This window comes from Diadema antillarum, unplaced genomic scaffold, assembly GCF_040938485.1.
Source record: "Diadema antillarum isolate AM-2024a unplaced genomic scaffold, OU_Dant_1.0 seq00000462_RagTag, whole genome shotgun sequence".
Taxonomy (NCBI): Eukaryota; Metazoa; Echinodermata; class Echinoidea; order Diadematoida; family Diadematidae; genus Diadema; species Diadema antillarum.
The window spans coordinates 329753-341161 of NW_027271433.1; the positions used below are offsets into that span (position 1 = coordinate 329753).

General features: G+C 38.5%; 1 protein-coding gene across 1 annotated transcript in view; it reads right to left on the minus strand.

The window, feature by feature from the left end:
• Window positions 1–10704, minus strand: part of LOC139733173 (uncharacterized) — a 63064-nt gene extending 52360 nt beyond the window's left edge. The window contains exons 1-3 of the mRNA XM_071644015.1: window positions 10514–10704; window positions 10317–10483; window positions 4913–5044 (exon numbers count right to left, since the gene is read on the minus strand). Of these exons, the coding sequence (XP_071500116.1) occupies window positions 4913–5044; window positions 10317–10483; window positions 10514–10704 (490 nt within the window). The remainder of the gene's footprint in view (window positions 1–4912; window positions 5045–10316; window positions 10484–10513) is intronic.
• Between the last annotated feature and the right edge of the window lie 705 nt (window positions 10705–11409).

Here is an 11409-nt window from a genome sequence, read left to right on the forward strand (position 1 = left end):
CATTTTCTGGTCAATGATCATAGTTGCAACCTGTTAGTTTATGTAAGCAACAAAACCGCCTATAGTGTAAACGACCTATTTCCTTCGAAATTTTATTCAGTCATTATTTATTCATGCCAAAATCTCTTTCAGAACCTGGCAGGACTAAATCCCACAATCTTCACTGTGAATGCTGCGCACTATTTGGCTGGATGGTTGTGAAATCTGCCCGAATTCCTGTATACAATCGTGTCTTCCTTCGCTACAATGTTTCCGGCCTTCTGTGCTCTGTGGCTTTCAGTATCCCAGACAAGGCAGAAACACCCGATGCATACTTCAGCAGTACATTGCAAGCCTTGATCTGAACAGGCAACTATCACGAAGAAAAACCTACGGCATTTCATTAACAATATTGTTCAATAATTGTCTTGATATAGTTTACCAGCCTAAAGTTTTCATGGTGTATACTTTTACAAGGAATTGTCACCAGAGAAATGATGTTGTTCAGCTTGTCCCTCCGTTCGTACATCAGTCTGTTATCGATTATGGCAACGTTGTATCACGAAGGGAAATGAAACGAAAAGTACAAGTGGACAAGTTAATGCAGGGAGATTACTTTAGCAGTTGAACACATCGTCACAAATTGAGGAATATCGGAAAATCCGTTGAAGAGCTATATATACACATATATTTAGAGTTTCAGTGCCGCCATTACGAGATGAGAAAGCTACGTCTTTGACGTCAACCATGGAAAATTATATAAAGAAATGTAAAGAAAATAGGCATAGTTTCACGTTTCTAGCATTACAAAAGGAGCACTTGATTTACTTCTTCCAGAAGGGGGTGGGGGTAATATTACCCTTAACATTATGGCAACGACAAATAAGTGGAGGCAATTTTGTACTTTTCATTTAGAATCAGATTTTATGGAATTCCCTTGATATTTTCTTCATAGGCCTATACGTTTCCATACATGAAAGTGACACTGAAACTTTAAAAAATGCATAACTTCCACTGGATCATACGATTTTCCATGTTCACTTATGTGTTCTTATGATATTGCTCCAATCCACGGGTACATTTGGGTTTCATTCCCCTTTAAGTACTGTTTGAGGTATCCAAATGAAACTTTGCATATGTATGTACGATTGGATGAAGTTACTTCTACCACCTTGTGGGTGCCAGCGTTCAAGGTCAAATATTGTAGGTCATTGTCAAATTCTACAATGTCATTTCGTGCTCTTTCTTTGTATCTCACCTTGTAAGCACTGTCGACATAGTATTGTGGTGTTCTTTTAGTAACTTTCCACACTTTTGAGCTATATGACCACCAAATTCACTCCCCAGAACATCTAAAGATGGCTGTCAAGTGTTGATATTGGTGAAGTCCGACTCCGTCAACAGTCAAAAGGTCAATGAGCTTACATTTGAAAATCAGTGTAATCACAAATTCGATATGTGGGCAAGACCTCACTTCGCTTTTACCTTGTTAGATGGTGAATATTTGTGAAGCTTCCGTTTCTAATTCATACAGCATCAGCATACCTTATGTCTGAGAATAGTGGTAAAGAAGATTAGATACTTTGGCAACAGCGTGTAAAATTCGCAAAATTTTATTTTGTGCCTTATTTGCTGAACAAACGTCGTAGAAGGACTACAACCTGCCAGGCAGTATGGCGGAACAATTACTTTATTATTAGCGTCATAGAATAAATGACAATGATGTAGTTCTGAAGCATGCTATTCATTAGATACTTTTGCAATGACTCCATGTATACTTTTAATCGAACTAGGTATATAATCACCAATGTCTTGTACTTGAATAACGACAGAATGATTTCGGTGAGGAAAGTTTTCTGTCACGTCATTTAGGAATAAGGGAACGTGTCAATATTATGCTATTTGTTCCATAGTTATTTCTGAAGTGGTTAAATGTATTTTCCTTAAAAAAAAATCATTTTATATATACCTACGTTGCATCCAGATGCCTATTCGTTGAAAAATATGGGCAATGTATTCAAAGGACAAAGATCATACACTAATGGGCCTAGGGTATACAACATTTCACTCGTTGTTGTTGTTTTGCTTTGTTTTGTTTTGTGTGTTTTTTTTTTGGGGGGGGGAGGGGGGGGGGGGACATGGTTCAAAGTGTCCTGAAACCTTGTATAATACATGCATTTAGTCATGTATGATGCCAAACTGTTCCCGCTCATAGCCGTTTCAAGGAAATGACTTAAGATTATTCTTATACTCCATGATTTGGTAATGCTTAAGTGGTTCATAAGAGTCCAGTGAAACTGTGTACAGAACAAAAAGTGGATTTGACAATGGTATACGATATCCGCAATTTACTCTTTGACGGGGTCTATCATCCGATTAATATGTATAAGCACGGTAGTCCCCTATTCGGAAACTACAAGTTAGATAAGCTGCAATCATTTTGCACGCGACCATGGCGTTATAGCCAAAGGTGATCTGCAAATCCCTGTGTGCCTACAGAGGATTGGAAAACGTAACAACTTTCTATGTATAGAACAACGAAACAGAAACTGGTGCATGTATTATTCTCAGTCACTTTGTTAGTCATTATGATGATTTGCTCATTGCAGTTCCGGAATCTCAGCTCGAGGGACTCGAATTGATCACCCAAAACAAAATCTGAATACATAACCATGATAACTGCGATTCTGCCTAGTCTCCATTGGTAGCCCATAAGGGCTGGTATCAAGTTTGATTTTCATATTATAATTATACCTTGTATTTAGATGTTTTCATCGAAATGTCCGTATACCTGAATATGGTATGCGTATGTCAGTTAAGTATCTAAACCATAATGAATTGTAGTCGTAATCTAAGTGCCAAGAATATCATAATTTGAATAAGTGTGAACACCAAGACATGTCGTGATAAGGACTTTAAGACAATTGGCATCGTCATTATAAAACAAACTCCTAATTGTAAGACATGTTTTAAATTTTAGATAAATTCATGTCTATGCTGGAAACATATCTTTTTGATGATTCATGATGACGTCACTGTTACATGAATATTGTACGCATGGAAATATGTAGACCTATTCGTTTGAATGCATACAAACAACTTGTTAAATCCTCTTACATTTTTTTTTTTTTTTTTTTTTTAGATATGGTGCATACTTTAGAAATGTACGTAGCATGCTTTTGTTTTTTGAGGCTTTGTGTACTGGCAAAAAGCATATCTTATTCTTATAGATTATGTGAATAAGTACGTATTCAAGTACGTTTTGAATAAAACGTATCCAGACAAATGTATATCATATTTTTACCTCTTCCTTCATGCAGATTAATGCTCTTGCTTAGAGGGTTTGTTTGATAGATAGTGATAGTGCTCACCTCATTGGAAAGATAATTGGGTAAATATTTGGTTTTAGTATGTCATTCAAACACAGCTATAAGTTAACTTCTACATTAACATTTCAAAACTCACAAATTCCACGCACACATTTCATGATTCACAGGATCCAAATTACACCAATCTTATTTACTTTGCAGAGTGCAACAACAGCATAAGTTTGATATACTGAGCAAACAGGCTTGCATTAGTTCGCACTATTCAAGATTTAAAGTAGTTAAGTAACCAAATTGTACCTTGTTATGTATATTAAGTATATTTACCTTATAGGTATAATGTTGCAAATATGTGGTGCTTATTTCATCCATAACTGCTGCAAAATTGCTTCTTTAAAGGAGCCAATCAGTGTCACTGCCTGTTCCTCTAGAGACGCAATATTGCCCAGTAATCTCAAGGTTCACTTGAGGTTATACTGGGCAACATTGCGCCTCTAAAGGCGTAGACAGTGACACTGACTGGCTCCTTTAAGGAAGCAATTTTGCTGCAGTCATGGATCAAATAAGCACCACATAGGTGCAACATTATACCTATATATATGGCACAAAATCGCACCCTCAAAAGAGGCTACAATCTTGGAACTTAGGGTGCTTCTTTGCACCCTCACGAAAGGTGTAAAGTTGCACCAAAAGTAGAGGCAAGAGAGGGTGCAAAGTTGCGCCGAAAATTAAAGGGAGAAAGATCGCACCCTCAAGAAAGGTGCATCTCAGCACCAATTAGTGTGGGTGGAAAGATGCACCCTCAAGAAAAGGGTGCAACTTAGCACCACTTAGTGTGGGTGGAAATATGCACCCAAGGGAACCACTTCGCACCCTCAATAAAGGGTGCAATGTTGCACCTTCTTTGGCGGTGCAAAGGTGCACCCACAGGTTGCAAGGTTATACCCTTGCGCAAGGTACCACTTTTGCACCCATTTCTCGAGGGTGCAAGATAACACCCATAGGGAGCCACCAGTGTGACATCACTTTGCACCCTTAAAAGGTGCAAGAATGAATCATTTTTTCTTAGTGTGTAGTAAATATCTTGATAACGCGGAATTAAAAATATGCAAAACTCCTCTTACCCAGCCAAGTGCGAAAAAATTAGTCGCGCGAAAATATCCACTTTTACAGTATCCAACAATATGGAACAGCAAGTCATTAGTCTAATGGCAAATACGTTTGATCACAAAGTGCAAAAGCTGGAAAGAGAATAAAATAAGATACATGTTTGTACTGCATTGTCATAGTGATTGATTTTTGTTACTGTTCTGGATCACGATCCAGATCTAGGATTGAATCTAGAACAATGTGTGCCCAGATCTATGGCACTGGAGGAACTATGGCCTTGGTAGAGGTTTGCATTCTCCAATTGCTTCTGATTTAGATACAAAGTTTGGTGCAGTTTGCAGCTTTTATTGCCTCACTACATTATAACCAATTGAAGGCGAGCTAATTTTACTATACCACGCATTCCCCATAGACACTTGCCTAAGTATATTATTCAAGACTAGTCTTCAACGGGTTAAAATCATGTAAGAAAAGGAAAGCAGATAAACAAAGCTCACTGTTCAAGTTGTGAGTTGGTGAGGATGAGTGGGTGCTAGGCAGCTGGGGGACCCGGTGGGAAGGTGATGGGGAGAGTCGAGGGGACACCCGTGTGGTGGACGAAGACCGACTACTGGAGCTAGCGGAATCACCTGAAATGATACAGAAATTAATCATCAACTCAGTTACTATGCTCATCAATCATTAAACTCATTTCATTAAGTCTTAATCTTAACATGCGACTGAAATATACAGACATCCGGGCTACACCTATTACAGTCATGTTACCAAAGATTAGAAGGAACTTCATTTTTTAACCATTCAACTGTTGAATAGAATGTACTCTTGCCTTCCACTATACAAAAAATATCAATCAAAACATTCACAAATGCCCTTCTTGCAGATCCATCCATGCAGGAAAAAGTATTTCAGAGGGAGAAACTACCAAGTACTGAGTACACAGTCAACTCTGTACAATACTATTGATTTACATAAACATTCTTTCAGAAATGCTATAATTCCATATATATCTAGCTTCATATGTAGGCAACTGTTTCTATTTCTCTTTTGTCAATGCAATATGGATGCTATCAAGTGTGTTTGTTGGACTGTGGTAGCATCACAGACTGATTAGTCTAAATTTACAAAGGTAGTTAGAACTTTCCGCTAACCCATGGTTTAAGGTTTAATAGTCTGGAGCTAAGGGTAGCGTGAAATAGAGATAACTTGCAAATATGGTTTTATCAGCGTGCTTTTGTTATTGGTTTATTTTGATGTACCATTATGCAATGTGTCACATGCATTTATGCAGTCAGAATTTGCAAAATCCACTGATGAGAATTAGATTACCTGTAGTGAATTCCGACCAATGTGAGTGTCAAAATGACACTGTATCCCAAGGATTATTGGAAGCGTTACGTGGTGTATCATTTTTGGCCTTGAATCAGGATATTACCATGCCTGTTTTATCATTGATTTATAATGATAGCATCTACATTGATTTTATATTAGCTTTGTTTTCTGTATGTTCATTATATGTTCTATGATACCATGTTGAAATGTATTATATTCTGTTTATTTTCTGTTTTCCACAGCACAAGTATCTTTACTAGGTAGAATGAGCACTTCATATGAGTTCACTATTAACATTTTATTATTATCATCATGTTTGTTTGTTTGTTTGTTTGTTCATTTCCATCTGAGAAGATGGCTGGATAGCCCATATTCTGCTATGTTAAGCTGGTCTTCCATGGGGTTCAGTTGGATGTGAGGTGGGACCACTTCACCGGGTTAAACACCTTGCTCTTTGCGATGAATGAATGAAGCCGGATCTTTTATGTGCATGAGTTGTTACTCTCTCATACACGGGACCTCCATTTTATGTCCTATCCGAGGGACAGAGTGTTTTGCCTCTTGCTAGAGGAGACGGTATGCTTACACACAACATTGCTCAGTCCAAACTCGGGTTCGAACCCGGGCCGCGTGATCGTGAGGCAGACACGCTACCGACTGAGCCAACTCACCGCCCTTGCACAGACATATTCATCCATGAGTTTCTGGCAATAAATTCCTTTGCAGCTCCATATGAAAGACTTTCTTTTCATGTGGAAGAATTTAGAGATCCACAATAACATGGCATGTATTTTTGTATATAAATTTCTTTTCAAAGCTATATATATTTGTTCAGGCTTGAGTTAAACTTTCAAAATTTGAAACTTTCAAATTAAAAGAACTGCCATCAGTACAAAAATGTAAGTACACTTCCCATAATATCTTACAGGACATAAATGACTTTAATAGAGTTGTATCTTGATATGTGTTTGTTTTTATTATCATCATCGTTGTTATAAGATTATCATTTTCATTGCTGATATAATTATCATAATTAATAGAAGCAGTGTTTGTCTCTTTACTATTATCAACATTGTCATCATCATCATCATCATCATCATCATCATCATCAACTTCATTGGATGAGGAAAGGGTACCCTCACCTAACTGAATGTTTTGTGCCATGTATCTTGGAGTCAAGAGCCTCAAAGTTGGTACACAGATGTAGGCCTATGGATGAAGCTATTCCTATATTGGCACCTCTCAGTTCCCCATTATGGAATAGCTGATAAATGATGCATTCTGGTGCCATGGTAACATTTGGTGCCCTCATCCAATGTAACTATCTATAATATTATACCACTCTAGCTAAAATTGGATTAGCAACATTACAAGGTCAGAGCCTTTATTGTAATAAACGTTTTGCAAACTTCATGCCAGGCCCCAATATGCTGTTTGCATGCCTCAACGCTCCTGACGAAACCTACACATGCTAATAGTAACATGGCTTAAATGTAATAGACGGCAACCTTGAGTGAGATATCAGTGTGCATTTTGGATATTTGTTCATGAGGAAAATACCATATCTCTACTTCTTCTATAGGCTAAATGGTCAAAAAAGTTAGGGGAATAGCTGAAAATGGAAATTATTTGTGCTTTAAGTGGACTACAATGTGCTGTCACAACAGCTTGCAGTTTGTGAGGTCATGAGCTGTTAGATCTTTAAGCTGCTAATCAATACATTATCCACCTATGGCTAGCTATCTCTATTTTGTATGCATGCTTATTACCTGACAAGGACACAGTACACGCATTAAGAGGTAGGCGACATTATCGAATTCATTCAACAAACAAATCCCTTTAAACAATGGATATGGTGAGAAAGGGCTGGATGGCCTGATGAAAACAATGTGCACCAATGTACAAAGCCAAGTAATTAAGTTAACGGTGTCTGCTTTCAGATTGCCCAATTAATGGAATGTTCATCGTTGATGACAGCCATTCGAGGTCATTTCCGTCAGCTCCCCCTCGATGGATGACTTCCGACACCAATCAACGGTTTCAACCGTCGGCGGTTGCTAGTGTTGCTCAGATAAAGCACCACAGCCATTCAAGCTAATTACATCAATTGCAGCTCGCGATGAGCATGACGGAGCCCCGTGTGTGCATACTGCCGAGGCATGGCACCTGAATGGCTTAATCATCTTTCGAGTACATAAACAGGATTATGCAAACTTGATGCTGTCATTGAAAATTTACTGGACCGGTATCGAGGACTTATCTCTCTTTATTTTAATTTGGTGACAAGATGACAGTTTAGCAGTTGTGTAAAAGCCCTGTGTAACAATGAAGAGTTTGATCAGAAAATGGACAAAGCACCATCTGTCATCTTAAATATCTTATGTCCATCATCAACATTTTAAGTCCATCATCAGATAGAGCAAAATAAAGCCTTTCTAATAATACCAATAACCTCACTTGTAACATAACAAGGAATGTGCTTGAAGTTATGATTACTAATATCCCCTATCTTCTTGTTATCTTCTTAGTTTCTTAGCAGTTTTGACTCCAAATATTTAAATAAACAAGACTAGAGACAGCCCATTTAGCAATCAAATTCTTTGTGTTTCCCCAATCAGGGATAGCAGTACAATTTTGGCAGAGAGATTCAGTCAGATTATCAAAATCAACAAAACAACATTGTTACTGCCTGATTCTTACAAGTATGTCATATGCTTGTGTCCATAAAATGTGACTGTATGAAGCACAGAATTAAAAAATGAGAAACTGTAAATATGTGAATGGCTGTGCATATGTTGTGGTAATTGTCTGAAGAGACAACCTATATTGATTACAAGTCTGAGACTGACTCCACTGGAATATAGTACTCAGCTCTTTAACTACTGAATGGCAAAAATTAATCTGTTATTCATGCCATTAGCAGTTTCTCTTAGAAACTAAAACTCTGATGCTTAGTTACTTTGGTTGCATCTGCTATGAAACTCATTCCATACTGAATTCACTTGGGTGTAAGTTTCAAGGAAAGCACTGCAACATGTATTTGAATAAATGAGTCAAATCAGAAGAGCAAGTGCCCCCCTGGAACTACATAAGACAGACACACAGGCACCGACTCAGTCAAACTCACTCGGAAATTTTCAGTCAAAGCCAATCTTGCAGTGACATGCGTGATAACAGGAAAGATATCTCCCTGCCGTCTATACTTCATCCCTAAAATGTGCGCAGGAAATGAGGCTGTACACTGACATGGGACAGGATTCAGCTGCTCACATTCGTATGGTGGCTTTAAATCATTACAGCTCAGTGAATTCAATTTAGGGGAGCTGCACATACAGAAACACAGTAATTCAATTTTCAAATGCGGCGGAATCACGTTTTCTGCTGCCTTGATCTTTGCATGTGGTTGTCATGATACAGATTTCTTCTCAAAGCTTAGTCACCACTTCGCAAGCAATTCTTTCGACAATCTATCATGCTTGAGGATCCTCCTTTATTTACCTTCACCGTTAACGGCCTCATGCAAAACTGAATTGCTCAAACGAGTGGAAGAAAAGTGGAAGTAATTTCCAGCAAGATCAACATCCCATTCCACCAAGACAAATCAATTGTCATTCGCCGACCGTTCACCATCATGTATATTTCTCATAATGAAAAAAATACACAAAGTGGATTCATACAAAACATGTGATAGTTGAACTTATGACCTACCTCCCATGAAATATATCCCTATCTGGCAACTTAGCTTGATACCCTTGTGCTTATTAAGGACAAGTACACAGGAAAACCCTTAAATCACTTTCATTCCTGGGGTATAAGTTACCCACGGAGGGGACTTGTGACAGCTTGCCACAAACAATCCAATGAAATATACATAAAACGGATCACATGCATATACGGCAGATAAAATTAGGGTGTGTCAGATTTGTTACTTGTCTCTACACCCCACTGGTGGAAAAAAGACGAAGTCAGAAATGGGTCTCTGGTTCTCAAAGTATACTTGAAGTCTTTCTCATTCCAACCACATCAGAATCAATGGCACTTTTATGCTATAGCAATGAGAGTTTGAGAAGGTGGCCCTGATAAAGGTAAACATATTAGTCTATATTCCTCTATCTATCCATCTATCTAACATCTATCTACCTATCTACCAATATCTCTCTATATCTCTGTCTTTCCCCCCCCCCCCCATATACTGTTTTTAGCCACTTTGTGATTTTATGCTCCTTGTAAATGTCATATATAGGTAAAATACCACTTTGATATATGCTTTAAGGTCTAATTCTCAAAGACTTTTACCTGACTGGAATACAAAATTTATATGCTTTCCTGTGATTGGCAGATTGCATCAATCTCCTAGTACTTCCTCAGATGATTCCACCTTTGATCAAAACTCTCATAAAATGAACTTTAGGATTCAAATTTGTGTTGACACAATTCTCTGTCCACACATAATAACAGACAGCTGGTACAAACTATGCCACGTACGAGTGTCTGAGAACAACATTTACGAGGGAAACTAACCCACTCAATTCTTGATATGGACAAATGACTTAAATAGAAAGTGAGTGGTACCTTCTTGGTCCCATGAGTCCAGAGCATGCTGCTGATGTAGTTTGTGCAGTGACTCCGACCTCTTCTTTGACTCCTCGTCATTCTCCCCCTCTCCCTCACCTTCGACCTCGCAACCCTCATCACGACTGATCACAATCCGCGTCTCCTTCAGCTCCACCGCGGTCGCCCTCGACACGACCCCCTGGTACGACGACGACCTGAACCTCGCCGGCGAACCCTGCACCTGGGGTGACCTGTGACCCCTGACCTCTGCGTACCCATCGTCGGTCGTGTCAAAGACGGCATCCTCGAAGGAGGAGTTGAGGGTGGAGCTGGTGTTGGTGGAGGTAGTGGAGTCAACGGTCGACGCCCTGCTGACGGAGAGGTGGGTCTCACTCTCCTTTTCCATATTTGGGTGACTTGGATTACTGGAGCAAAAACCGATGCTTCCTTACAATCTCCGTTGCATCATAAGTCTCTGCATTGTAAAAGAAGTAAAAAAAAAGCAAATGTGTTCAGAAGTCATATCTTGAAACTTGTTAGAGTATTTTTGCTTTTTCTTCACAGTGGTGTAAGAGATGACAAATATATATATATCACATTAAATGCACCAACATTTTCAAAAGTTGTTGAAGGCTTGCTTGTTTTTGTAATTGTATAAGAATGTAATTTTGGATATGAAAGTTGGTTTGGTTTGAAATAAATAGAAAAAATATAGAAGTGAATATATGTGTATATGTGTGTATATATATATATATATATATAGAGAGAGAGAGAGAGAGAGAGAGAGAGAGAGAGAGATATCAAAACACATATTTAAAAAAAAGTATTTGCGTTGCATATTGATTGCGGACAAACATATAATACAGGAACCACTGAATCACAGAGCGCCAGCCATAAGGAGGGGGTAAGGGGTAGAGATATGGCATGAAACTTAACAGTATGCAAGAGAACAGGACATCTCTATCAATGCTTCTCAACCTTTTTTAAACCTGAGACCAACTTTGTCTCCTACAAACTTTTTGAAGCCCAGTTAGATCAGATAGTAATGCCATTTCATTTTATTTTTGGCTGACATCGCTAGAGCTTCCTGGCCCACTGGTTGAGAAGCACA